This window comes from Helicoverpa zea, chromosome 3 (assembly GCF_022581195.2).
Source record: "Helicoverpa zea isolate HzStark_Cry1AcR chromosome 3, ilHelZeax1.1, whole genome shotgun sequence".
Lineage (NCBI taxonomy): Eukaryota > Metazoa > Arthropoda > Insecta > Lepidoptera > Noctuidae > Helicoverpa > Helicoverpa zea.
The window spans coordinates 3,335,216-3,360,649 of NC_061454.1; the positions used below are offsets into that span (position 1 = coordinate 3,335,216).

General features: G+C 41.8%; 1 protein-coding gene across 1 annotated transcript in view; it reads left to right on the top strand.

Annotated features, from left to right (window-relative positions):
- The first annotated feature begins 1,248 nt into the window (after positions 1–1,248).
- LOC124645840 (tribbles homolog 2-like) overlaps positions 1,249–25,434 on the top strand; it is a 32,381-nt gene continuing 8,195 nt past the window's right edge. Inside the window, exons 1-3 of the mRNA XM_047185769.1 lie at positions 1,249–1,488; positions 1,644–2,040; positions 5,578–5,867. Of these exons, the coding sequence (XP_047041725.1) occupies positions 1,738–2,040; positions 5,578–5,867 (593 nt within the window). The 5' untranslated portion in view covers positions 1,249–1,488; positions 1,644–1,737. The remainder of the gene's footprint in view (positions 1,489–1,643; positions 2,041–5,577; positions 5,868–25,434) is intronic.

A 25,434-nucleotide genomic window follows, 5' to 3' on the forward strand; every position in this document is an offset into this window, starting at 1 on the left:
TTGTGATAAACTGAGAATAATCTTTCCCGTACCCCGGTACAATCATGCCTCAGTCAATAGTTGAGTCATGAATTCATCATAAGCAGTATCCTTAATAAAATCAATGCGTAATATTATGTACCTATGAGTATTACTTATAATAAGATAAAAGATACAACAAGCTACTGTTATCATACTAGTCTCATAGTAGTAGTCGTAAAAATAAAGCCGGATATACCTAGGAAATATTAAATTAACAACAACATCAAAATCCCAAACTGGACCATTTGTTCCTAAGTATAAGGTAGGTAGTTGCATTCTCATTTCTTGAGTTTTTACAAAAAAAAATAAGTGGTTTCATAAGTTGACAACCCTATTGGTTTTTTTTTTTAATTACCGCAGCGAAGGTGGTTTAAATAATTTTCTATCGAATAAAATTCTTGATCTACATCGTAAGGACAACAGTAAATACACCACCTACCTACTTAATTAAAATAAATTAATCTATTACATCGCTTAACTAAGACAAGGCGTGTAATTTAAGTTAGAGGACAAACTTTGATTACACTTCAGTGCTTAGTTTAACTATCAGACCGCGGGAACTTGACAGATATCGAATGTCCAATAGGTACCTACTTATGTCGTTCTTGTTCATGACACTTAACCATCCACCCACTTGGTAGGTTTCTTAAACAATTAGGTATCGAAGAATGACACCAACACTACTTAGATGACGAAATAGTTTGCGGATTTTGCTCTGAAGTTACGAGTAAAGTTAAGGAAACCAAAACATGAATTTGATCACGCACGTATAACTCACTCTGTAAACTAAACAATCTTCTTTTGTTAACAATAAAGTTAAGTAGGTATCTTAGCGTGACCTACCTGCCTACCTAAATAAAAGTTAAATTATCCTCTTATTATGATTAGTTTGCAAAATGCCCACAAATGAATGATAAAACATATTTGTTTGTTGTCTTTAATGTTGTTGTATCTAAATTTAAATCTAATTAGTGCTTTGAAGATAAATGTGTAATAAATAAATAATATTACCTGGTTCTTGTGAAAAATATTGAAACAAACGTTTGCGATTGCATTGCCAAACGTAAATGAATGGTAACAATCTTTCTCTTTCTATAAAGTGTCTGTTCAGTATGACAGAAAGAGACAGACATAGAGTTGTCGCTCCTTCAGCTATCGCGTGGCGTATTGTAGCGTACTACGCAAGCTGACGGTGTGTCGACATTGGACGTTGGATCGGTTGCCGGTCCGAGGCTTCGCGGCGAGCGTCGTCCGTCAGTCTCGCAATGGCGTTAGTGAGAATAGGACGTGTGTTCGTTTAGTTTCACAACAACCCGAGCGGACACCGGCCCAAAATATTGGCCGTCTATCAGTGCATGAATTACTTGAAGATACTTCCTGTAATTCCTCACACAATAAAGCGACTTGTTCGTGACCACGGACAGTCAAATTTTGGTACGATATCCACTCAGGGCGAATCATTTCAAGGTTCGTACTTTATTCGTAATTTCCCCTTACTAAAATAACGTTACTAAATCGTGTCGATTGTCTCGTTTTGTTTCAAATTTTGTAATGTCGGTTCCGTGGATTTGCAAGTGTCACAAACGGGAAATTACTAATAAGTGGTTTTCGTTTTGTTGCAGATCATGTTCATCTCATCGTAGTTCCTTCATCGTAATTAAGTGTTTGTGTGTGTTTGTGAACTTAAGTGTAACGTGACAGTGTTAAGTGTTAGTGATGGAACCTGGATCCCCATCGTTGCTGTGGCCGCTGCGCCTGAGCAAGCCGGCGGTGACGGTGCCGGTGGCGGGCGAGGACAGCAGCAAGGCGGAGGAGCGTGCTCAGTCGCCGGTGCTGACGGACCGGCTTGCGGCGGCGCCCTCGCCCTCCAGCCCGCCGGCGCCCTCCAGCCCGGCGCCTCCTCAGCACCACTTCCAAGCGGCACTCGTCGCTGAGAAGTATCTCCTCCTAGAACAAGTTGAAGGCTCATCCCTCTGTCGGTGTGTTGACGTGCGAACGCAAGAGGAGTATGTTTGCAAGGTAAGTACTTATCTAAGTCTAAGGCAACATTAGACATAGACTTCATTACAATGTTCTAAGACACGAGTTAAATACTGACGTAAGTGCAATGCCTCCCGGAACCGCGGCTAGTTATATTATAGCAAACCCACCTATACATGCACAAAGATGCTGTGGAGGAGATCGAGTTTATTTGCCACAGTAAACTTGCGCTATTGATACAAACCTATAGCACTAGCTAGCTATCTGCAACTTGCTAACTTGGTTCACGAGTCCAACAACTTTATCGAGCGAACTTGCAAAAGTTTTATACAAATATACCTATGTGCCTACGTAGTTATTTAGATATTCACTTAACATCTATTTATGTTATCCATTTAAACGAGACCGGTATTTTATGAGATGCAAACATTCAATGTTACATTACGAGTTTGCAAACCTTCCTATAAAACTCCTTTATCTTATTAGTGCTGGCATGTAGGTACATTTTTCAAAATTCGAATTGCCAAAGAGAACAATCTGTATTTCTCGTGACGCGGCTAGGATGCGTAACGTGCGCATGTCGAAATTGTGTCGGGTTTCATCAGGCGTTGCGTGGCTTTGTTTGATTGATATAGTGCGTAATCTCTTGTAGTTCGACCTCTTAGTACACAAATCTAATTAGCTAGTCAGTTTGTAAAACACCTGCTCCCCTTTGTAAACTTGAAGCACGTACAACATGTCCTGGCCTCGCTTAAGAATATATATATATATAGAATATTTGACTAATACAAACAAACGCAAAACATCATTTATTGGTATAATTACTCACAAAGGCAATATCTAGCAAAATATTTATTAAAGGGTTCTCACTATCCCACGGGATTGGACCCCATGTAGAGATAGGCCGAGTACTCAATAATATGCCCACATGTCGTGTCCCTTCAATTCAATTATTATAGTAAACTTTACCAATTTTAACCATTAGTGACTTCTGACAGCTAGTTTTATTTAGCAATATATTTCATCACATGTATCTAAAAACATTAGCCTTGTTATTAATAAATGTAGTATCACCCCAAGAAAAGATCATTTGAATCATAAACATGTATGTATTTCTTAATCACGGCTGGCTATTTTTACCTAACTCTAATGGCTCGGCTTTGAGTACCTAATTCGTTAATTAATGTTCAATAGTAGTTTTTTCACGAGTCTCGCGTGCATTGTTCATAGCATCTTGTTCAAAACCGATGTCATACTTTATATGTCATGGCCCGCGCGCTGCTCGATCGCACTTGTAGGCCACAGCCATCGCCGTTTTTACAATGTCATGTGTCGACTTTCGCAATCGATAACCTAACAATAACGGCAATTATAACGCTAACAACACGCTAATTGTTGCATTACACCAGTCGAGCTAGCGCGCGCCTCACAACTTATAATTAGGCGGAGCTAACATTCCAAACATATTCATTTTTAGTTTGAACTGGCTTATCCTTATTGGCTTTGTGAATCACTACTCAAGCCATAGAAACTAGTTTGAAAACTCGTTCTACGTAACGAATTTTGAGCCTAGGCTGGTTACTAGTAATTTTAGGCAATACAGGATACATAGGAGTACTAACAAAGGCCTATACGAGTATTGTCAAGGCACAGAATAGGCACTTCCCTCGTGAGAACTTGGCAAGGTTATAGTGTGGCAACGTTATCGTTGCTAAACGTCGAGCGTATTTACAACACCGAGTATTGCCGACACGACTGCCACGTTTGTTTCACATTCATCATGTGTGATACCGTCTCACTGTATTTGTTTTTAAAAAAACGTAAATTACCATCCTTTATTGATACTTCTAATGGTAACGTCACATGTGATCGCATCAGGTCGAGTCAAAAATAGGCTTGACCTTCTCATTGACATTGTGAAATAGACGATTTGATAACGCGCCGATCGCCGAATGTCATAGCGAGGCTAGAGGCCCCCCTCCTTTCGCCCCCCCCACTGAATAACAGTACGAGTGGCATTAGCAGCGAAGCGCTTATTCATTGCTGCTTTAAAAGGTCCATTAATACGAGTCTAGCAAACAAAGCTGTATCAAGAATTGAGTAGTCCGATCGAATCATATCTTAAGAGTGAATGCAATCAATCTGCAAACAATCGCGACAGCCGCCGTATGTACGGTAATCTGCTATTGTAATTTAGCCTAGAACGGATGAAGGCTTGCGAATTTGTTATGCTCCTTAAACATAAACAACTTGACTTAGATTGATACAATAGAACAGGAAATACATACATCTATATGCTCCTTTATATTATGTATAGAGTTCTTTGCCATTGTAATTGGATTGATTTAAAGCTAGGTTATCGCTAATGGGAGAGTCAAAGCCGAATGTAGCCACATAGCTGTTGAGTGCGCTTTACAAATATTTTGCAATAGATATACATACCTTGTGATTATACAAATATTGATAACAGCTAAGTAGGTTAGCTCCCGTAAAATACGTTCGATGTCAAATATTATCAAGTGTTCTGTCAACATTGCGAATTCTTATCAGTACCTCGTGTTTTCGCAAACATAGTCCACAAATGGGTCATGTTTTATTTTCGTACAACGCCCAACATTAAATAGAAATCGAAAAAGCGACGTCGTGTCTAGGGTGACTACGCTGAAATAACCAACAAACTATTTATACTGTACACAAGTCCAAAAAGAAATGGTTTGACGCACGCGACGTGATTCATCATTCGTGAGTCGGGAAATCAGATTTGGAATTTGCGTTCACAATGTCGTTGACATTTGATGAGCGATCGCACTGAGCACTGTGTTCACAGGCATACACGGATCGGTGCAATCGCTCATTCCAAAATAACTGTACCATTCCATGTAGTCGACGCGCTAGCGGTTCTAAAAAGCTTACCGTTGCCGACAAGACAACTCTTGCCTATTCGCTATTGAAAAATGTTATTGCAACAATTATCTTGTCTGTTTCGTTTGATTTCTACTTTGTCGTCACCCAAGAATTCTGTTTGAAGTCGACCGGGCTAGATTTGCAAAAGGAGGGTTAGCTTGCCTCTATTCACTAAATGTTTCAATCTCGTTATTCACATTAGACTAAGCCCTTTTAAATCATGGTCGCTTTGAAATAGGACCCCTTTGAATTTAACGTGGACGGGAATTTCAGTGACGCATATGTTTTTAACATATCAGTATACTTAATATTCGTTTGCTTGTATATTGCTGGTAACGTATATTCACTTTAAAATAGGCAGCACTAAATATAAAGTTACGCTTAGACATTGGAATTGATTAAACAATAAACTAGAGGAGAGGTGACACGCGACGGTAGCTAGGTCAACGATAAAGGAAAATAGCAACGACCCCAATAACGATACGTCATTCATTGAATAATGCAAGGAGTCGGCCGGATTTAAAGGAAACGTATATTTTTTTCCCGGAAAGCACCTTCAAATCAATACTAACGACAATCGTAAAGCGACTGCACATTAAGAGAACATTACTAGGGTTTTTTCACAAAACTAGTTTGTGGAATCGGTGTGTTAATGTTAACGTTGTCCTTTAGGTGGTGTCACGAGACTGCAGCAGCTTACTCCAAGCCCACTATCGGCTTGATGGCCATCCGCACGTCAACCCCATACACGAAGTCCTAGTCGGAGATAAGAGGGTGTACCTAATATTCCCGCGGTCGCACTCCGACCTCCACTCATATGTGAGGGCGAGGAAACGGCTAAGGGAACATGAAGCTCGCAGACTGTTCAGACAAATGGCAGAAACAGTGGCCGCATGTCACGAACAAGGCATCGTTTTGCGGGATCTTAAGCTGAGAAAATTTGTCTTCGCCGATCCTCAAAGGTGAGTCTTCTTTAACTTTACTGTGTAAACCAATGTACATGAAAATATTTACGCCAGCTTAGTCGGCCACATTGTCAGTCGCGAAATGTTATCACTAACTAAACAAATTGCCCGATGCAACGTTTCCATAGCAACTGTTATCAAGACGATCGACCCGCTTCGAATTGATCGATCGGTAACTTCCTCGGTATTTTTTACTGCCTACGCCCACTATAAAGATCGATCGTGAGAAAACAGATGAGTTAATAAAAAGGTCGGAAGGGAAACGGAAATGCTCTTTGTATTTAAGTAGCGCCTCGTTTCCTCCATGAGTCAATCGCCTTGTGTTACTGCTATAAACTGTTATCAAGTCGTTCATTATGACGATTCTTATGCGCTATGTGTCGCACTAGAAATGTTAGTTGTCGTTGTCTACAAACTGAAGTAGATATTGCAGGCACATTGCGCCACTGGCGCCAAACACTTCTACTTTAAGTTTCAGACACCTCATGTCTATGCTTAATCATCCGTATGACGAACACGATAAAACTTACTTACAACAACTATTGAAAAAGTTGTAAAATTTAAAAGGACAGCAATCGTACAATAGGATTACTCAACGCATTTATTAATTACGCCGGTCTCGCGGCGGCCGGTAGGAACCAGCGGATTTTCAAACTTTTGAAATGTTATCTGGCCTCCATTGTTGCGAATATCTCCGGCAATGCTAGCGGCTCAAGGCGAACGGTGTCATTGCTGCGTACAATACTGCGCGCGCCGCAATCGGGTCAAGGGTCCGCGGCAATGCGCTTGCGCACCGCCCGCAACGTGTGGTTTCAACGTTGCGAGTATAGCACCCGTTTTGACCCCTATATAATTCTTAATCATCATACGGGTACCTGCCCTCATCCGATCAGGTGATCCTGAGAAATACCATAAGAAAAAGAAAATATTTTTTATGCACCCCTAACGCGTAATTTACCGACCACATTCCAAAAGGATTTCAAATGAATTCTATTCACCTGCCCGTATCGTTACCCTTGGTATTTGCCCTGTTAATAAGATTCATTTATTAGATTTTTTATTTTGATCAGATAACATCTAAAAACTTTATTGTACCTACTTCATCCAGCCTTTTATTAAATTCGTAAGTTTTGTGTAAGTCAGAATCCCGTCTATTGTAGTTATAATTCTCTCGGACCCCTCATTCCACATCGGGGGCAACAGCCAACCTTTTGTGTATTGGATTATCTTTCGCGTCCTCTCTGAGACAATATTCAGTACGCCCACCCGAACTTGAAAGTTTGCCGTGATGGTTTCACTGACCTTTGGGCTCGTCCCTAGTGACATTCACGTCGCGAATCCGAATATGCCTTTGACGTGACCGCCCAGCCGCAGACATGTTCGAAACGCAATATAAGCCCCAAACACGAATAAAACGAACTCTATCTGCGTATTTGCGCAACAGTATTAATTCAGTCCGCTTTTGAGTGGACAGACAGACAGTGGAAAAGGTAAAATTTAATACTCTTTTCAGCGTCGCGTCATCAAAGCGAGTGTTGTCAAAAGCGCCTGTTCGCAATGCGGAACGGGAAGCACCGCGACCCTACCTCTAATGTAAAAACTTTTGCTTTACCCTTTACGTAATAGCAGAGTACGCTGCGACTTGAGAAGCCTTTTCCGAACTTGCCTCTCAAAGCCGGAATGTTTTACTTTTGGTTATTACACAGAACCTCTAAACAGTAGCTAAAGATAAACTTTTACCGCACCGACCGTCTGGAATGTTTTAATGTTAATTCGGCAAAAACGTACAGATAACTCATTGAATAGCAAAATTGCAATTGCGTCGATAATGTCCGCTGGCATGGCGTGTACAAAAGACTCTAGTTATTGGGCAAACGGGACGCGCTGGCTCGCTGGCGTCTGTTTTGTCTGACCGTTAATATAAATTAAGCAGGATATTGCAGATGTGTTTCCAGTTTTGCCATGTGCCGGTGTTGGAGCGGAAATATCGCTTTTTGTTCTACTTAATGATAACGGACCTTTGCGTGTAGGTCAAGCAGGTAGACAGCTGTTTAAGCAATCTGTGACCAGAGGGTCTCGTTCACTTAATGACCATGTGTGCCACTTCTTCTCAGACAATCCTTTAGACTAATTTAAAGTATCTGATTGTTCAGATGGTCAAACGAACCCCTATTAACATAATCGGGCAGCTGACCTTGTCCACCCCTAATAAATTCTAATGATTGCACATGTCGCGGCGGTCACTATTCCCCAGCTGTTGTTTGCAATCGTGAGAATAGTGTATCGGTGAAGGTGCAACTTGAGCAAGTGTCCCGCCCTTCGACCTCGGTTCTCACGTCTCGGTGCGATATAAAGGCACCCCTGATTATAAATTCGAGTCATCCGGCGGGACGCCACGATCAACATCCCGCGATACCGCCGTCGTCCCGTCTCAAAGGTAAACAAGAACATTAATATTGATTCCGTACTCTCTTTGACGCTTTGAAGTGGATTTTCTTAACACTCGCCCGTAGTTTTTCTTGTCCTTTGAAAGATGAAAACAAATTCTGTGCTCTCCTTTGAGATTTAAATTACAAAATAAAATGCAGAGATTTTAAATGAGAGAAATAAAAGAAAAACCTTTAAATTCAGGAAACAGGATAGGACTAAATAAACATGAATCAAATTAAAATGAAAAATACATATGTATCATCGAAGCCCGCCAACGCGTTACTGAAATGCAAACAGATACATCTGTTGGGGTTGATTCAGCTTTCTCTGCTATCATAAGCTACAATAGATAACAAATGAGATGTTCGTGTGTAACTAGAAACTATCAAGAGAAATCTCGGGCGGTGTATCCGGGCGCAGGCCTTGGGGGAGGAAAACGAGGTCGCCACGATAGCGCAGGTAGCGAGATCCTCACGCCCTACGACAACACGCACGCATTCTACGTCACACGTCAAATTATTGTGACGACACGTCATTAATATCAGCATACTTCCAGGAAGGATGTCTTCAACCCATCATAATAACAGAACATCAACGACAAATGTTGTATAAAAATAAATCAGCTCGCTGGTGACATCACGAACCTGACGACAGAAAGCCGGATGTTTGATTGTAAACTACCTTTATACGAATAATGCATTCTTAATTTTGGCATTGCCGACAGGATATACAAGGCGGAAACATATTCACGTGACGAAAATAGCCATTGTCCGCAAGAAGTCTCTAAAAAGCTAATTTGTTTCGCAAGTGTTGTTGTATAGCATTAGTTAAATCTCATAACGCCAGACAGCCCGGAGCCTATTTTCGGTCGGCAAACGACGTCTTGGTCCTTTGTAAATAACTTCAGGTACAAAAATTGTCCCAAGCTCATTGTTCGGGAGCATCCCGATCGCTCCGGCAAATATAATAACTTCGTCGAACGATTCCAGGTAAAGAAACACTAGTCACTTTTTTTTTGCGTAACACGGTGCTCGGAAGATGGATCGGATGATCGAATGTATAGCAAACAATGATGTCGACCCAAAGGCATTCGATTACGCAAGTTCATATTTGAAGTCTACATTATACGCCTTTATATCCACAATCCACATGGATGAATTATATCTAGCCAATAGCTACTTTCCAAACTGGATGACACAGACACATCATGTCTCGAAAGCGACTCTTGTTTCGCCACTAATATAGCTGGCTGGTGAATTCGCACGTCTGTCGTGTTTAACGGGACGGGATATTTACGGTGCGGCCAGAGCCGGCGGATGTGCCAAATTGGTCCGCGATAGACGGCCGCCTCGCCACCCGGCAGACGCCGCTGCGTCGCATGCCGGCCCGGCCACCGCCTCACAACATTTCCTTCCAAATCTGTATCTAATTTGCGACCTATGCGTGTTATTACTGCACCGGCACGCAACCGCTCTACAATAAAAAAGATGTGCAACTCAACCCAAATAACGCCTCGAGGTAGTTGCCGATATCTCAGCAGCGCGAGCGCGGTCGATCAGCGCGTGTACCTGCGCGCCTACGCTGACTATTTTGAAAACGTTTTGAAACAGAGTTGCTAAAGCTTCGTGGTGCAAGAGACCTCCACATTACAGCGCTGTATTTGCATAATACTGGGCGCTCAGTAATATAACCATACGTCAGTTTCGCTAGTTGTATAACTTTTGGTGCAGTTGTACTTTACCATTATTGTCTAGTTTGCGTAACGGACCTTTTATTTCACTAAATGTCTGACTGTGCAGTGCGTAGTTGGCACTCGCTACTGGTATTTTTCGCGCGGGTGTGGCCGCTGGCCACTCGTGTTAGATAAACGAGCGCGCATCGAGTGCTAATTTGTACGGCGTGAATCAGGCGTGCCGGAATTCAAGCGCACTGTTGGTTCTTGTTTTGGGGCGTTTATTCGCGGCCTCGATCGCGACTAGCGCGCGCGGCGTGGTGAGGTCGCGCGCAACTGTGCCAATGTCGCGTGGCCGACGCCGCCGCCGACGCCGCCTCCTCGATCGTGCGGAACTGATGCCACTGCAGCGGTTCAAAAATTCTGATGCCACATCGAGCCTTATAAATGTGACTCATCGTTCACCTTGAATGAGCAAGGCATCCCGTTCGCACGGCTCGGGCTTTGGAAGGTCCTCCGAGAAACCACTCGACCGTGATCTAACCCGGAATGCTTTCGGGTTTAAGACGCCTACACATTTCCCTCATTCTGAAAATAAATGAATCGGCGAGGACGACGCAAGCATTCGTCATGACTATAAATAACGCGTGTTCGCACCTTTTTTGGTGGTACGAAAACACCGGATGCGACTACCGGACGCAGGCGATAGTGCAATGCTCCCAAGCGAAAGTCGCCTTTACTTACTTGTAGGACAGAACATAATGTGTGAGCGACGTCCTCAATAATGAATTACCGGACATAGGTGTCACCCATACAAAAGTAAATCCGATTGTCAGAATTCAAAGCGACGATGGATCGGTGTTGACGTACACCTTGCTAAACCAGGGGCATATACAACAAGTTTATATTGTTACCAAAAGGGCGGAACTGCTCTTCCTTCCCAGTTTTTGTTACAATTTCTTTGTTAATACCACTACGTATATCCTTTTGTCACTATTAGAATAATTTTGTACAAATTCTCAATTCGGCGTCGTTAATTTTGCTATCGGGTACACAGCTGAGAAAACGCACGACTAGCTATTAAATCGATCCGGTTGCGTAAAACAAAGGTCTGCGAAACCTTGTGCAAGCGGCGCGCCCGCGCCGCGCCGACATATCTGCGGATTTGCGTAACCGCGCACTTATCCGCCGATACGACGCCCGTGTGTTGTGACACGCTCCGTTTGCCTACATCTGCACAACCTTTATTTAAATTATACTGTGCCACAGATCAACTAACATAAATCATTTTCAAATATGCATATTACAAACTGTGCTGACCTACACGTTTTCTCCTCAAGAACAAAGCATGATAGTCAAGCAAACTAGCATCGTTCAATGTCAAGGACAATGCAAATGAATTTGACATTGACCAACTCTACAACATCCCATTTCGGGCTCTGTTTCCGCTCGAGCACCTTGTTCTCAATTAATTTCAAACAAAAATGGCGTTCCATTTCTGTGAGTGATCTAGCTCGCCTTCCACATATCTCATGGAAAACAACGGTGGTGTCATGTCATGATATCACCGGATGAGTCACGGCGGTCGTGACTCCAGAGACGTGAACGCCGGATAAAGCCGACTTGAACTGACTTAACCTTCTCAGGCGGGAGCATAAGGCACGGGCACGTCCATTAAAAAGTTCTGCAAAAAGTTTCACGGTGGTCGGGCGCACGCGACCGTTCCCTGCAAGAGATGGGTGCATTCACTTCGCACTAGAGGCAAAAAATATGCACGTGCCAGCAATTAAATAGGGACGAGACAGTATAATTGCGCCCTCTCTTGAATACCGTCGTACATGACCGCTCAGGGAGAACAAAGTTATGTCGAAGGAGGAATCACTGACCGTCGCCACACGCGCCAGCCTGTATTTTCAATTTTCCCTCGTTCCGTCCCGTTCCATACGAGTGAGATTAGTTTTTAACGAGGTAGCAACAAACCTCTGTAAGTCACTGGAGAGTGGAGTTGTTCTAAAGCGGGGTATTTTATTCCGCGCTGCACATATTTTTTATTGTGCATTTAAAACCTGCTCGGGGCGTGTGTTACGTCGTTTTGGAGGCGTCGCAGCCACCGTCGCTATCCGCGTCGCGAAGGTCGCTGACCGCCGAAATCATCCAGCGTAAACACAACACAGATACAACCACATAACCATTACCACACTATTGTTAATTTCAAAGTGATGAGTTTTGCGAAATCTATTTTGTATTTCAAAAAGTAAATACATTGATACACAATTAATGCTTTTGTTCCAACAAAAGCGTCACCCTAAACGATAACATGTTATCGGTACAATACGGCAACGAGGTTGTTGAACCTGTTCACTTCAAGAATGTGCCTCGATAGTGCACATAGCTTTTGCAATTTTCAGTAAATTGAAGTGGAATTTTAAATACACTCTCTTCTTTGTTATCATCAAAATAAAACTCGTCATAGCAATGAATCACGCGCGACAGCGATGATGAATTTCAAACAAAAAAGCGGTGCACTCAATGACGTCATCTAAGAAGGAAGTTAAAAATGTATGGGTAACAATAGAGGGTGCAGGGATGAATCATAGGAAATTTCTATCGGGTCACTAGCCTCGCACCCTACGCAGCTAAATATACTTACCCTAAAATGGCGCCTAAATTTAAACACCATGGATACCTACTATAAATAGGTGAGTGCACCTATTAGGGTCTTGGTAAATAAGTGATAATTTTAGCCGTGTTTGTAAAGATTTATGTCGAGTCATAAATTAAGAAATACAGTCCATTTATACAAAGTTGGGACTTGCTAAAACTAGTGAGCTCTAATAATAATATACATAAATTCCAGCTTGCTATTCTTCTGGCAGGCGACTGTATAACATCGAGTTGCGCTACAAAAAACGTACAAAACCTGAAGGTGCATTAATTGCCGGAGTCCTTTTACACTCGCCAACGCACGAACAAAAATAAAAACAACACCACGACACGGTGCGAGCACCGGGGCCTACTTGTGCATGCAAAGGAAACGAGTCCGCAATAATAAAAATATTAAACGGTGATCGAGAGAAAGCGAACATAACTTACTTGGAAGAGGAAAAAACAGGCGCTTACGAGTTCCTGCTGAAGTGAGATGCAGGCTACTGACCCCGGCTACCGATACACTATCGTAAATCTTCCAAGATGTTCTTGCCCCTCACTGTCAGCTTTTTCCTGTTTCGCTTCAAAGTTCAACAACTTTCGATATTCTGCAGGCGACAGTCAATTTAGCGAGCCATCAGACATGTAGTGCGCTTGCTGGCAGTTTTTGTGTGTTTTTGTTTTCATTTTTTGTCATACATTGACTCCTCGGCGCGTGGGTAGATCTCGTGATACATACACGTTTTACGACGATCCTATACAAAAATAAAATGAAGCTCGTTCTATTAAACTTAATACGGAGGCGTTAGCAATTTCGGAGCTCCTTATTTTTAATCCAGTATCATTTGTTCGCCACCCACATCGTCGTTGCTGGGTTGGTGCGCAAAATATTTAAAAGCGGGGGCGCCGAGCCAAACATACACTGGGAAATATTATGTCCTTACAAATATTCGACCTTCGCGTAAAACGACCCACGCTTTCCTAAAATAATCCCTGTTATTTGTAAGTTCACAACCTTTCCGTTGCCATGTTTACCGGCGAATAAGTTGACAAGCTAGTGATTTATTCCTTTTGCCAATTTCTCTGTGTTGCGAGCGTTTACCTCGCGTTGCAAGCGTCTGAATAAAAAGTAAGTCCAAACCGGTCTGGCGGTGGCCAGAATTACGATTAACCCTCAATCTGCAGTTGTGATGCGTCTCCCACTAAAAATACTCGACCGTCCGCCGATGCGCGCTTGTTTATACATTTTTATTTCCTTCTCGTCTTTCATGTTTGTTTTTCACCTAAATATGAGCTTTCAAACTTACTGCTGCACGATCGATGCTAGTAGGTAATATTAAAAGTGCGTTATGTTTTAAAACAATGGTCATTATAGCTATTAGCAGTACAGGCACGGGCGCCTGTCCTACGGGCTTCCTGTTTTGTTGCAGTGGCACGATTTTTGATACATTAACCTCGACATTATAAATTAAAATTACCGTTTTTAGTAGCAGTGTCATTGGGGTCACTTATGACTTAATTCTCTGTTCTTTAATCGAATTATTCCGTCATTGATTACCTATAACAGACTCATTCATTCTTAAATAAGTTAATCTATTAATATTACACGAAAACTCTGGAAGAATATTGTGTAAACAAATCTATTTTCCTTTTGGCACGAATTCTGAGTATTTTCCTTATTTTAATTTTGTTACAGAACTTCCTCCGTTTATCGTTTACACAATTCCAGTGGCATACTAATGATGCTCACCTAGATAAACTAATCGGTATGGCACTTAATTAGTTGTACATGATGTCACTCACAAATTCCCCTAAATGCCGTCGTTTACTGGTTTATCTTGTTCTACAAACACGTGTCCATTGCTAACGTTAATAACTACCGACGTTTGTTCCATAGCTGTCTAGAATTACTTGAAGTACAGTTCGCTTCTAATTATAAAAGTGTAGTGGGATCGTCCGGGCGATCGCTCCATAGATACGAAGTATAGGAGCATCCTAATCTCGTTCCGAAACTCTGACGCTGACGTAACTCGGTTCACGGTCAACAAGAGGAAATGACGCAAGCGCAGCCGTGGCGTTGCACACACCAGCGGCATTACAACACCTCCCGCACACTAACTTGCCAAAACTTTACACGTGACTATACCACCGAAAATGTATAACTTTTCTTTCTCTACGTCACCGTCGTAAGATTTAAGTCCTCTGACGTCACGGTCTCGTAATGGAACTTTTTACGTTTCTTTCCACGTAAGAAATGCTGGGGTTGTTAGCGAACTGCTAACAAGAGCTCATGAGTTCAGTGTGTAATTGCGCCACTCTTGGCATTGGGAGATTATTTATAACGTGTTTATTGTATAAATCTGTTTTGTGTATACACGAATAGTGTATACACAAAACAGATTTATACTTTTATATTTATGTTTTGTGTATACACGAATAGTGTATACACAAAACAGATTTATACAATAAACACGTTATAAATAATCTCCCAATGACTGAACTGAAGAATGAACTTAAAAAAAAATGAACTTTAAGATATAGAATGCAATATTAGAGAATAATAAGATGACAAGCTGTTGCATATCGCATAGAGTTTAATTTAGTACGTGTGTTCGAATGGGCAATAGTGTTCAGTTATCGGGATAGTTTACAATGACATTGAAATGAGTTGCGTTGCGAAACGGTACTCTTTTCGTGTTTCTGGCCTCGCTGCGCGCCGCGGTCGAGATTGAAGAATACGTATAATAAATATGAGAACGTATCCGACCTCAGTTCGCGGTCACTCATTGTGTAACCGAACGCGACAAACAATACTGTGATTTTTAGCTTACGTAATTTTCAAATTTGCATTCGATTGTTGCTCGACAAAACGGAGCTTTGATTTTATTGACACTTTAAAGATATAAATTATAATTGCACATGCATATTGGGAGACAATGCCGAATCAATTATTGCAAAAGTATATTTTATACTTTTAGATCAGTGTTATTTTGATATCTCGACCTAACCTTTGTTATCGCGAGGTTAAACAAATTAATTTAATATGTTCTTTGTCGAAATCTATTTATTATAAGAAACATTATTAAGTCGAAGTAAGTAATTTAAAACAATTGATTGGTCGCCGTGTGTCGTGTCATCAAACTCAAGTAGAATGATTTGGGGCCACTTCGAAGATGATTCCGGATCTTATATCATTAATATTAAAGTGTAATTTACATCGGCGCCGCGAGCGGGTCGTGACATTGTCGGAGTGATGATCCCCTATCGTCATGAAGTCATCGTCGTATATAAATGTACCACAATAACATTGGCGTCATTAGCGAGTGCCGTCGCTATTGTACCCACTCTTGTTTTTCTTTGTACAATCGATATGTTTGTACAGATTTCGCGACAATTTGCGCAGTTAGCGTCCGCCACACACATTCGCAACGCTCTGATGTAACCGAGTAGGATCAAAACACATTTAGCTCACGTGCACCAGTTCACCCCTTCACGCGCTTGCACGATGAACGCGTTTGCCTTGCGACTGATTGTGTCAATCAAACCTTTCATTTGTTGAACTCATTTTATCAATAGCTCTGTAACATGCCATTAGTACTTAACTAAATTAATTTCTCTTCTAAACGATTTATCTTTGCATTGACGTAAGCAGGCTAATAAACAATTTATAAACATCACGTAACTGTATAAAATTCATCAAATCCCTCGAAGAAAATTGTTTTGAATTTAGAGAAACGTGAGCGCCCACCCAGTTATTCGGCTGAACATTTTTGAAGTAGCGACCTTCCCACGCGAGGGTTGCGGGGGTTTATAGGCCGTAGCACGTGACCCGTAGCAACCGCTACGAGGCTACGTAGCATTGACGTCAGAGCGGCAAAATTACCCCGCGAGTGGGATTCTGTGTAGTGACGCACCTAATGATTACTCGGCGCTTGCTATCGATTAGATGCGTAATTGTATGGATTCCAATAGTGTTTATTTGCCGTGAGTGTTGTGACGTAAGCGGTACGCGGAAGCGGTCGCGCACGGTCGCACAGCGGCCGGCCGGCCCGTTGTGTCGGCGTGGTGGAGCCGTGGCCAAGGACGCGCGGACCCCGCACATGGCCACCGCCGCTTGCCACACCGCGCGATGCGCCTGCGATGCACCGCGCACGCCACTCGCCGCACATTCACTGCCACTCCTCAACTGCACACGCATGGCATCGCCTTGTACTCATCATGTTTGCTCAATTATCTATCCAAAGATATTACTTTGTCGTTCATTGAATAAAAGTCTCTCGTGTCGGACGTATCGGCTAGTTAGCCTCTAGAACGTTTATCATGATTGACTTTATTCACCTTCTCGCTGGTGAATGACACGTGACGGTGACTTTACCTCCGCCACCGTCTGTTGAAATTAGCACCCACACTTGCAAATTCGTTACTTTAGATGACGTAGGAGAGTACTTTATTGCAACATTCATTGAAAAGTTGGCTTGTTTACGGATGACGCGTTGGCAAAGTTTTTTTACATCACTTTTAGTATCGTTCACGTTCTATGCCGGAGGTAAACAGGGGCGGTGACGACACGCCAGTAATTATGAACAGGATGGCGGAAAACACACATCAAAACAAACGAAACGTATCGCTCTCATGATAAATACTCTCGTGTAAGATTTCCGCGTGCGAGAGAACGTGTTGTTATACATCACATCCTGTTACCAAGAACTCTTTCGTATAATGGAAATGTTTATAGTATGCAACGTGCGGTTTTCCTCTTACGCATCCCTCTAATTCGCATTAAAGCGAATAAACAAGGAAATTTTTCTGTCGGTACAAAATGATAAAGCGGTGATTAAATGATCGTTAAACTACATATAGTAGTATACAAATCGGGCGGGTGGCCTCGGGCCGAAGACTGCCTCGATTCAATGTCAGTTGCGCAAGCGCCACTCTTCCGCCTTCCATTCGGCCATGCCGCCCAACCAGGAACGAGAGAACACTATTCAAATTTAAATCGTAACGTATCTTGCCCTGAATTTAGTACGTGTAATCTTTTATCGCTTTATAAAATAGATGTTATACGATATGTTACCTGTGCTAATTTGAACGTGCGTACAAACGCCTACTCGTACGTGTGACATACGTGATGACATATTTTGAAGATGTATCAGTTTTTGCGCGTGTGAACATCACGTTCTTATGCAATATTGCTTCGTATTGGCTACTAGATTTCACGAAAAGATTGTATATTACTTCATCTTAGTAGTTAGTTAATTCTCGGAATAAAATCGTACGATGATTGTTTTCCTATAACAGTTGCTATCTGATGTATCATGATGATACTGCAACCATTTTAATTTGTTTAACACTGTGTAAATGACTAACACTATGTATAAAGCCACAAACAAGATATTTGAAGTCCGCAAATAGCTTCTATGTAAATACAACTGCGCACATAATTTACAATGTCGCGACTTGACTCGCTAACATTACTATTGATAAAGATAATAATTTATGATGTAATTATAAAACATAAGAGTTCTTTGTAATTTATTAATGTCAAAAAATTGCATAAAATTGCAGCTCCGTAATTACAGCGCATCCATTGCGAGTCTAACTAGGCATCCAATTTAAAATCCCCGGAGCATCGTCGGCTGTAAGATAATTAAGTTAATATACCTTTGCCATGTGGCCGGACGGTGAACACTTATTTTTAATACTCTCGACTTTTTCTTTTGTCTCTTGATACAATGTCGGCCATCTGCCGTGTAAATTGTGCAGTTCTATTTTATTTAAAATCCGTTTCCGGTCCCGTTACATCCGGCAGTCGAGAATGCTTGAGAATCAAACTCATGCGCATACGCTCCCCTAATGATGAAAAAATAATTCAAGTACCATGGGAAATGGTACTGTACAGTACTGGCTAATAAATGAATATATGTGACACGGTCATTGTACTTCAGTGTTATCTTCAAGACACCTAATCATTTTAGAGGTCACAGCAATCTGTTATCAGGGGCAGATAACGTGGTAAGGTCGCGGTATGCCGCAATGTGCTCCGCGTTCGGTGTAACACAACCTTACGGCAAGATCAGTGCCTTGACGTTCATTCAGGATTTTGGAGAAAAAAGCTCAAGGTGTTCCAAACTGTATTGTTGTCGTTCGTATCGGGTTAATCTTCCAACAATTGGCCGCGCGACGTTACAATGCGCAGTTTTTGTGCAGTTTGCCAATTCTATACCCGCGTCACGATCCGACTCGAACAGATGTTCCAGTAAACAAATACGGCCATTATACTACTCTCCTACGCATGATTTATTCGTTCCATATCTTCACTGAATCGATGATGGGACGACAGAAAACTACCGACCATTGTGCAAAGATTCGTCCTATTCAACACTAAGAAAACACCTTTTTGGACTGAACAATGAATTGCACATGTAAGGAGAATCTTACCTGCACGCACGTGTTCGATATTCGCATTCCGCACAGACAATAATGAATTACTTTTCTCCCGAACCTGTCATTTCAAAAGGGTCCTCAAGAATTAATAACAGGGTCGCAATTGCTCTGTCCTAAGATAGAAGAGTATAACTCAAACTACTCAAAGAATCAGAGATCTTGTAAAGGGCTTTAAAAGCCAGCAATTTCTCGTCTTTATAGTTCTGCATCTATATTTGGTGTACGTTATTTAGCTAGTGGGGTCCAAGATCTTTCATGGTTCGCCGGCATGCGCTTGGTTTCATTAAAAAAACAATTAATTACAGGTTAAGCTTCTTTTTTGTTGCCACGCCTTACTGTGTAATAGAACTGTATCAAAATAAACAATGGAAGTCCGTAAAGCGGTGTGTTTGGACACGTGATGACAACTCTATCTGTTGAAATGCATGCACACGGCCCGATATTCGATACAACGGAAGGTCAACAGAGTTTAGTTACTATCGAGAGGCGATGTTTATTCAAATGCACTTACAGCCAGCACCAAGTTTGGCTTTCGACATCTGCCGCGAGGTCAATATTTGCCGTTTTTTTCGAACGTTCCTTTCTTCAAAGTATTGAAAATCCCCTTTGTTGGTCTTTTCATAACTAGGTTTTGTTTTTGAAGTGAACCAGTCTGCGGCAGATGCTAGACATATGGTTTTCAACATTTGCTCGGAAAACAATTTCAATGAAAACTCTGCGGAGCTCAATAAATGCGCCGGACAGGATATTACGCGATCAGAGTAAATTGGTTTTGCCGTTATTAATTTTGATAACTGGGATTCGATTCGTTTCTCTCTTTTGTAACAAAGGGAAACCATCGTAATTAATTTAATATAGTTACGCAGCAAAACAAAGCGTTCGCGATTGGCGCCGAAATTACATTTGGAGTAGTTCTGTGTAAAAGTGGTAATACGATGCCGTACATGTTTCATGATTAATTTCGTTGTCTGTGGTCTTTAATCTCGCATTCCGATTTTTTGTATCGACATGTGCGCGGCCATCTGTTGGGTCAGATTAATGTTTTTTTTTAGATTTTTACGTAAAACATATATTGATATGAAAAAGTGACACGCTGCACATGGCACGATAACGTCCTTTAGGTTTCTACCTGCCTTTGTTACGGACACAATGCGTGCGCACATCTGCCGGTGCCGCCCGCGCACCGATCTCTACTCCTGTACCATTGTGCATCTAATGCTTATTTAAAATTCCGTGATCAATCATAAAATTCTTATTCACTCTGACTTTGCAAAAGTATGCAGATGTCATTACTTAAAAAATATATCTCATATTGTATTTCTATTCATGAAATCATGAATAACTACAAAGTTGCTTGGGGATATTTGAACTAAATAGAAGCGCAATAGTGGAACAAATTAAACGGTGCCTTGCCGTATAAATACCATTTATAGGCCTGCGAATTTCGAGGTCTACCGTTTGCTCAATAATTGCTAACCGATTTAGAGAGATGTTATAAATCCAAGTTACTTTACTAAATACGAGGTCGACTTCTCACATAACTAAGGGTACGCTTAATTGCAAACCAAACGCTTGTCCATTCACTAAAATAATAAACCTTTTGAAATCAGAAGGGCGACCATATACCATGGTTTACAATATGTCCAAGCAGTTTAAAAGTATTTTACAATAATTTCAAAGCTTAAGTACCCTTAAGTGAACTACAATGGTTGTTGTTTATGAAACAAAAGAGTTGGAATGTTCGATGTTGTAGGATAGGAACAATTAATCGAGTGGTCCGGACGCTGCGATCCGAGTTGCGAAAGAATCGACCATGCAGTTGCTAAACATTTGTGTGCTACCGCTTTTGAAATTTTGTAATACATCTGGATCGTTTTGAAACTTATTAACCTGTTTGTTTTGCGCTCATTGTACCACAGTTGGAGTTTCAAAAGCCTCTCAAAGGACGTTTTCATTATTCCTACAGTTACGCTCTCTAAGTGCTAACACAAAGGGCGTCCCTAACGATCAAGTTACTTTTGTTTGTCCGACACTAATTAAACAAAAGATGTCCAGGTTCTCTTTGTGTCTGGCCGTTGTAACTGTCTGTGACAGGTGAATGAAATGGAACACTATTCCGAATGAATTTCAAATACATAGTGGGTTTGTGAAAAAATTGCCCTTGTTCATCATCCAGACATTGACAGACTGAGCGTCGACGTTAATTGAGAACGAACATTAAAACTGCGGAATAACAAAAGGTTGTAATGGACAAATGCAGCGGAACCGGCGGCGTGCAGTTAGCTCATAGTAACCAACGCTCGGCGTTTTGGAGCGGAGACTTGCCGCAATAAATCCTTGATGGAACCTTAACCCACTTGGATGATTACGAGTGCGCTTGCCGAGCGCCGGACGCCCGCACCGCCGACAGCGCTGCAAACGCTTGCCGGTACATTTTGTCACTTCTACTCTAGTATATGGTACTTTAAAATATTATGATAAAAGTCGCTTCTGTCCTTCTTATGCAAAAGGTCAATTAGCAGGTGCTGATGACACCGAATTCCTTAATTTACCCTTTAAGTTTCTGGAGTTAATTAATAATTCATTAGTACCTATGTCGTGGGAGCTGCAACGGTCGCTGCAGTGACCGGCGCGCACGCAGGTGCGCTGGCGACCTTGCGCAATGGCACATATACTCGGGTACATATCTAGCCGCTAACAAATGTATATCGGAAACCGCTTGCGAGATACTTTGTATGCGTTTCGACATCGGCTGTTTATGTTCAGCGCCCTAAACGTGTCGAGATAGAATTCTTAATAATATCGTTAGTGGAATGATTCAATTGTTGAACTAATATGCACGTTCCAAAAGTGTGACATCATCGCAGGCGATCGAGCTGTTCGGCTAATGACTGCGGCTAGATGGAAATATTCTTTGATTGACGTAAAGAAATCTGACGGCCGGTGCCAAGTGGGTCAGTGCGCCAATGTCGGGCTTATCATAAAACCATCGCTGCGCTACATACTGGTTAATTATAGTGCTAATGTGAGAAATGGTAGCATTTGTTAGTGGCTGTGGTCGTGTCTCACGCATGTCATCAATCGAACGTCAGCGCTGCACCGCGGGCGTGACGGCCGGAATACTGGGTCAAGTACAACGGTGCTTTGCCATTCATTGTCACCGGCGAACGCCCCCCTCCCCGGCCCGCACCTCCCCCTCTCTCTGCCAGCGCTTGCGCTCGCGCATCGGCCTCGCGCCCACTGAACTTGACATATCGCTTTTTAACATATTTTTTGCCAATTATTCATGTCAGTGTTAACTTAAGTAGGTTACTTATGTTTCTGCAAGCGTCACTGTTTCGCATGTGCTTTGTTATAAAGTTTTGCATTTTTCAAGACCTTCTTGCGGATTTTCTGTCAGTCGACAATGTTTCAATAGTTCATGCATATATATGTAGAAATGTTCCATCTAAGTTGTAAATAATGTTTCCTTCGTTGCACAGTGCACGCATTACGTCAGCTTTGTAATTGCAACAAACAAGTGTGACAACACTCGTTACTTAACTCATTGCAGGCTCCAATACAGCAAGAGTTTGATGTAACGCTCTGTGTAACCTCCTCGCTGTAGGCTCGTAATTTCGCATCGTAATTTTCCATCCCGAAGGTATTATACATTATATGAGAAGTGTTGCGGATCGCGAATAACACATCGGCTCCTCTGACATCACCCGAGGTCGACGGCCGCGAGCCTCGGCCGCGCAGCCTGCGGACGCGAATGATAAAATGCTAATGGTTAGAGTACATTCACCGCGTTAGAAAACCTACTTCAGTTCCGCACTTTCTTTATTGCATCACCGGCGTGTGCCGTTTCGCCGCACTCTCTTCCGCTGCGCCGCCAACATTGTGCAAGCGACCATCGCACCGCATCTAATGTGAATTCGGAATGCGACCAGTTCCAATTTCCAAATCGGAATCGTTTTATCTAACTGACGCTTCCGATGCAACCGCCGCTAGTTGTGCTCACGATTTTTCATTAATTGAATACATTTCCGCACTTTCTTCGGTTACATCAGGCGGCTTTGTTTCGCTCCCCTCGGATAGGACAGGTGAAGTTTCGCAAGTTCAGTGACCTCCCCCCGCTCTGCGGTGCATCCGCGAACGAGATGCCCGCCATAGTGATATAATAAATCTTCGTGTAATTCTGTTGGAGTTTAGAAATTACCATTTCCGCACTTTCCAAGTTACATCATTGCGTCTAGAAAAAAGTAACCGCGGGGTGAACGCCCGAATAGTCCGGCCATTTTAATTTAATGTTGTTGATCATTGCTTCTTCGATATTCGAGGGAGCGTTGATCCTTATATGATCTCATAGTTCGATGTACCTCGGAGTGTAACAAAAAATATATCTGTGAGCCTCATTCGTTTTTTTGCTTATTTAACACCAGAAGTAAACACCTGCTTTTGCTGCTGCTAAAGCATGTTGGAATTTTATGTTTTTATTTATATTCGTTATTAATTAAACTATAACACTCCAAAAATTATATTGATAGCACGGAAGCATTAGTCATTTACTCCGGGGGTTATCTATGACGATATCATTTCGCTGGAAATACTTTCTTCGGCCTAGTACCATTTCGCTGAGGCGAACAGCGTACCAATCAGAAAGTACCGCTGTTTGGCGTGCCACATTCGAACCGTAGCTGTAAACCTGATATATTATTGCTCTGCGGCTTGCTAACTTCATATTGGAACCATCTTCCAATAAGTATGAAAACACAAAGGGCATTGTCCGCGAATCCTAGAAGCCTGTTTATTTATCAACCACGATCACTCGAACGCAGCGTATTCGATCCACGTTCTCGATTCACACAATCGTACGGTGTTTGGAATTCTTCATCGTACAGCCCTAAGTACTTTTACTCGATGTGTGAGAATATTTTGTAGTAAGCAGAGATAGTTTTAAATTGTCATTCAGCATTGCACCTTTTCTCGATAATCAATAAATGGAAACCCGTTCTCGAGTGGTTCACATTAGCGATGTTTACGCGTCGTTTTCAGCAATGCTTAACGGTAGAAACGAGTTCTCCTCTCGCGATGTTTATCCCGCAGAGATAAGTATTTATTTACAAACTTTGGACCAAAACAATTTTCATCAACGTTTGCGTATATTCGGTATACAATTTCCTTGTATTGTTTACGTCGAGCACACGTTTAACCGCACTTTTGTTGTTGTATCAAAGCGTTTATAATCTGGAACGAGTACGAGCACAACCTTTGTTCTACATTCATGACAAGTAATTTAATGAATAACCAGTACATTGCTGGGTTTGCTTGCATAAAACATGTTAACTTATAGCACATGTAGTGATGTATGTCGGGCGCGGCGATTAGTTCTGTTCGAGTTGTACGGGAATGTAGTAAATGGTTTTGCGTGTGTTATCGCGGCGAGCCGACAGAACCTGCGTCGTCATTGGGGTCGTACGGACCCCAGTACTGTAGCTATTGTTCCTGCTCGATGGAGTTCAGATAATAATCGCGGTATGTAAGCACTCGCCGAGAGGCCTAGCGGTACCGGAGCTGAGAGTAATTCTGTTTGCAAACAAGTTCTTTTTTTATTTGACGTTGATGGCGAGGAATGGCTGTTTCCATCGAATCGAAATTCAAATGACGTGATCGGGTATTCTCAGAACTCCTACACGAAGTCGAAGCTTAGCTCGTGTGATCCACGAGCCGGGTGCATCGTGTGCGACGCAACGCAACTCATTTCCATACAAATGGCATCACAATAACTGCATGTTATATGTAACACATTTTCGCAACGGCCGACCAATAAATAAGTTCAAATTGTAACTTAACAAACAGTTCACTCATTAGATTACAAAATATTTGCTTATCACTCACGTTGCCAACTAAACAAATAAACAAGTGGTGAAAATTTTAAGGTTTATTCTCGTGATAAGATATGAGTGAAATGCTGATAAAAATCGCGATAAACGGTACTAGCGATGTCGTCACCTCATTTTATACCGTATACTCAGTCCCGAAGACATTGAATGCAATATCAAATTGAGACGATCATAAATCAGTATCGATGAAAGATTTTTCTCTTAGTTCTGTTGGAAATATGTAAATCAATTATGTACTGTCAAGTACAAAAATGTATTCTTACTTCATAATAGGACAGGTAATAGTTAGGAATCGACTGAGATTAATCCCATTTGTCGTCCCACGCGTTTCTGCAATCACGAAGTAAATGTATTTCACAAGGCGAAATCGCAACATCGCTTATTTCGCGTTTTCGAAATCATCCTGCGTCATTCATTCCTGCTTCGTACTTATGTACGATTACATTGTGTTTATTGTCTTTATATGAAATGTTAAAACGGTTTTATT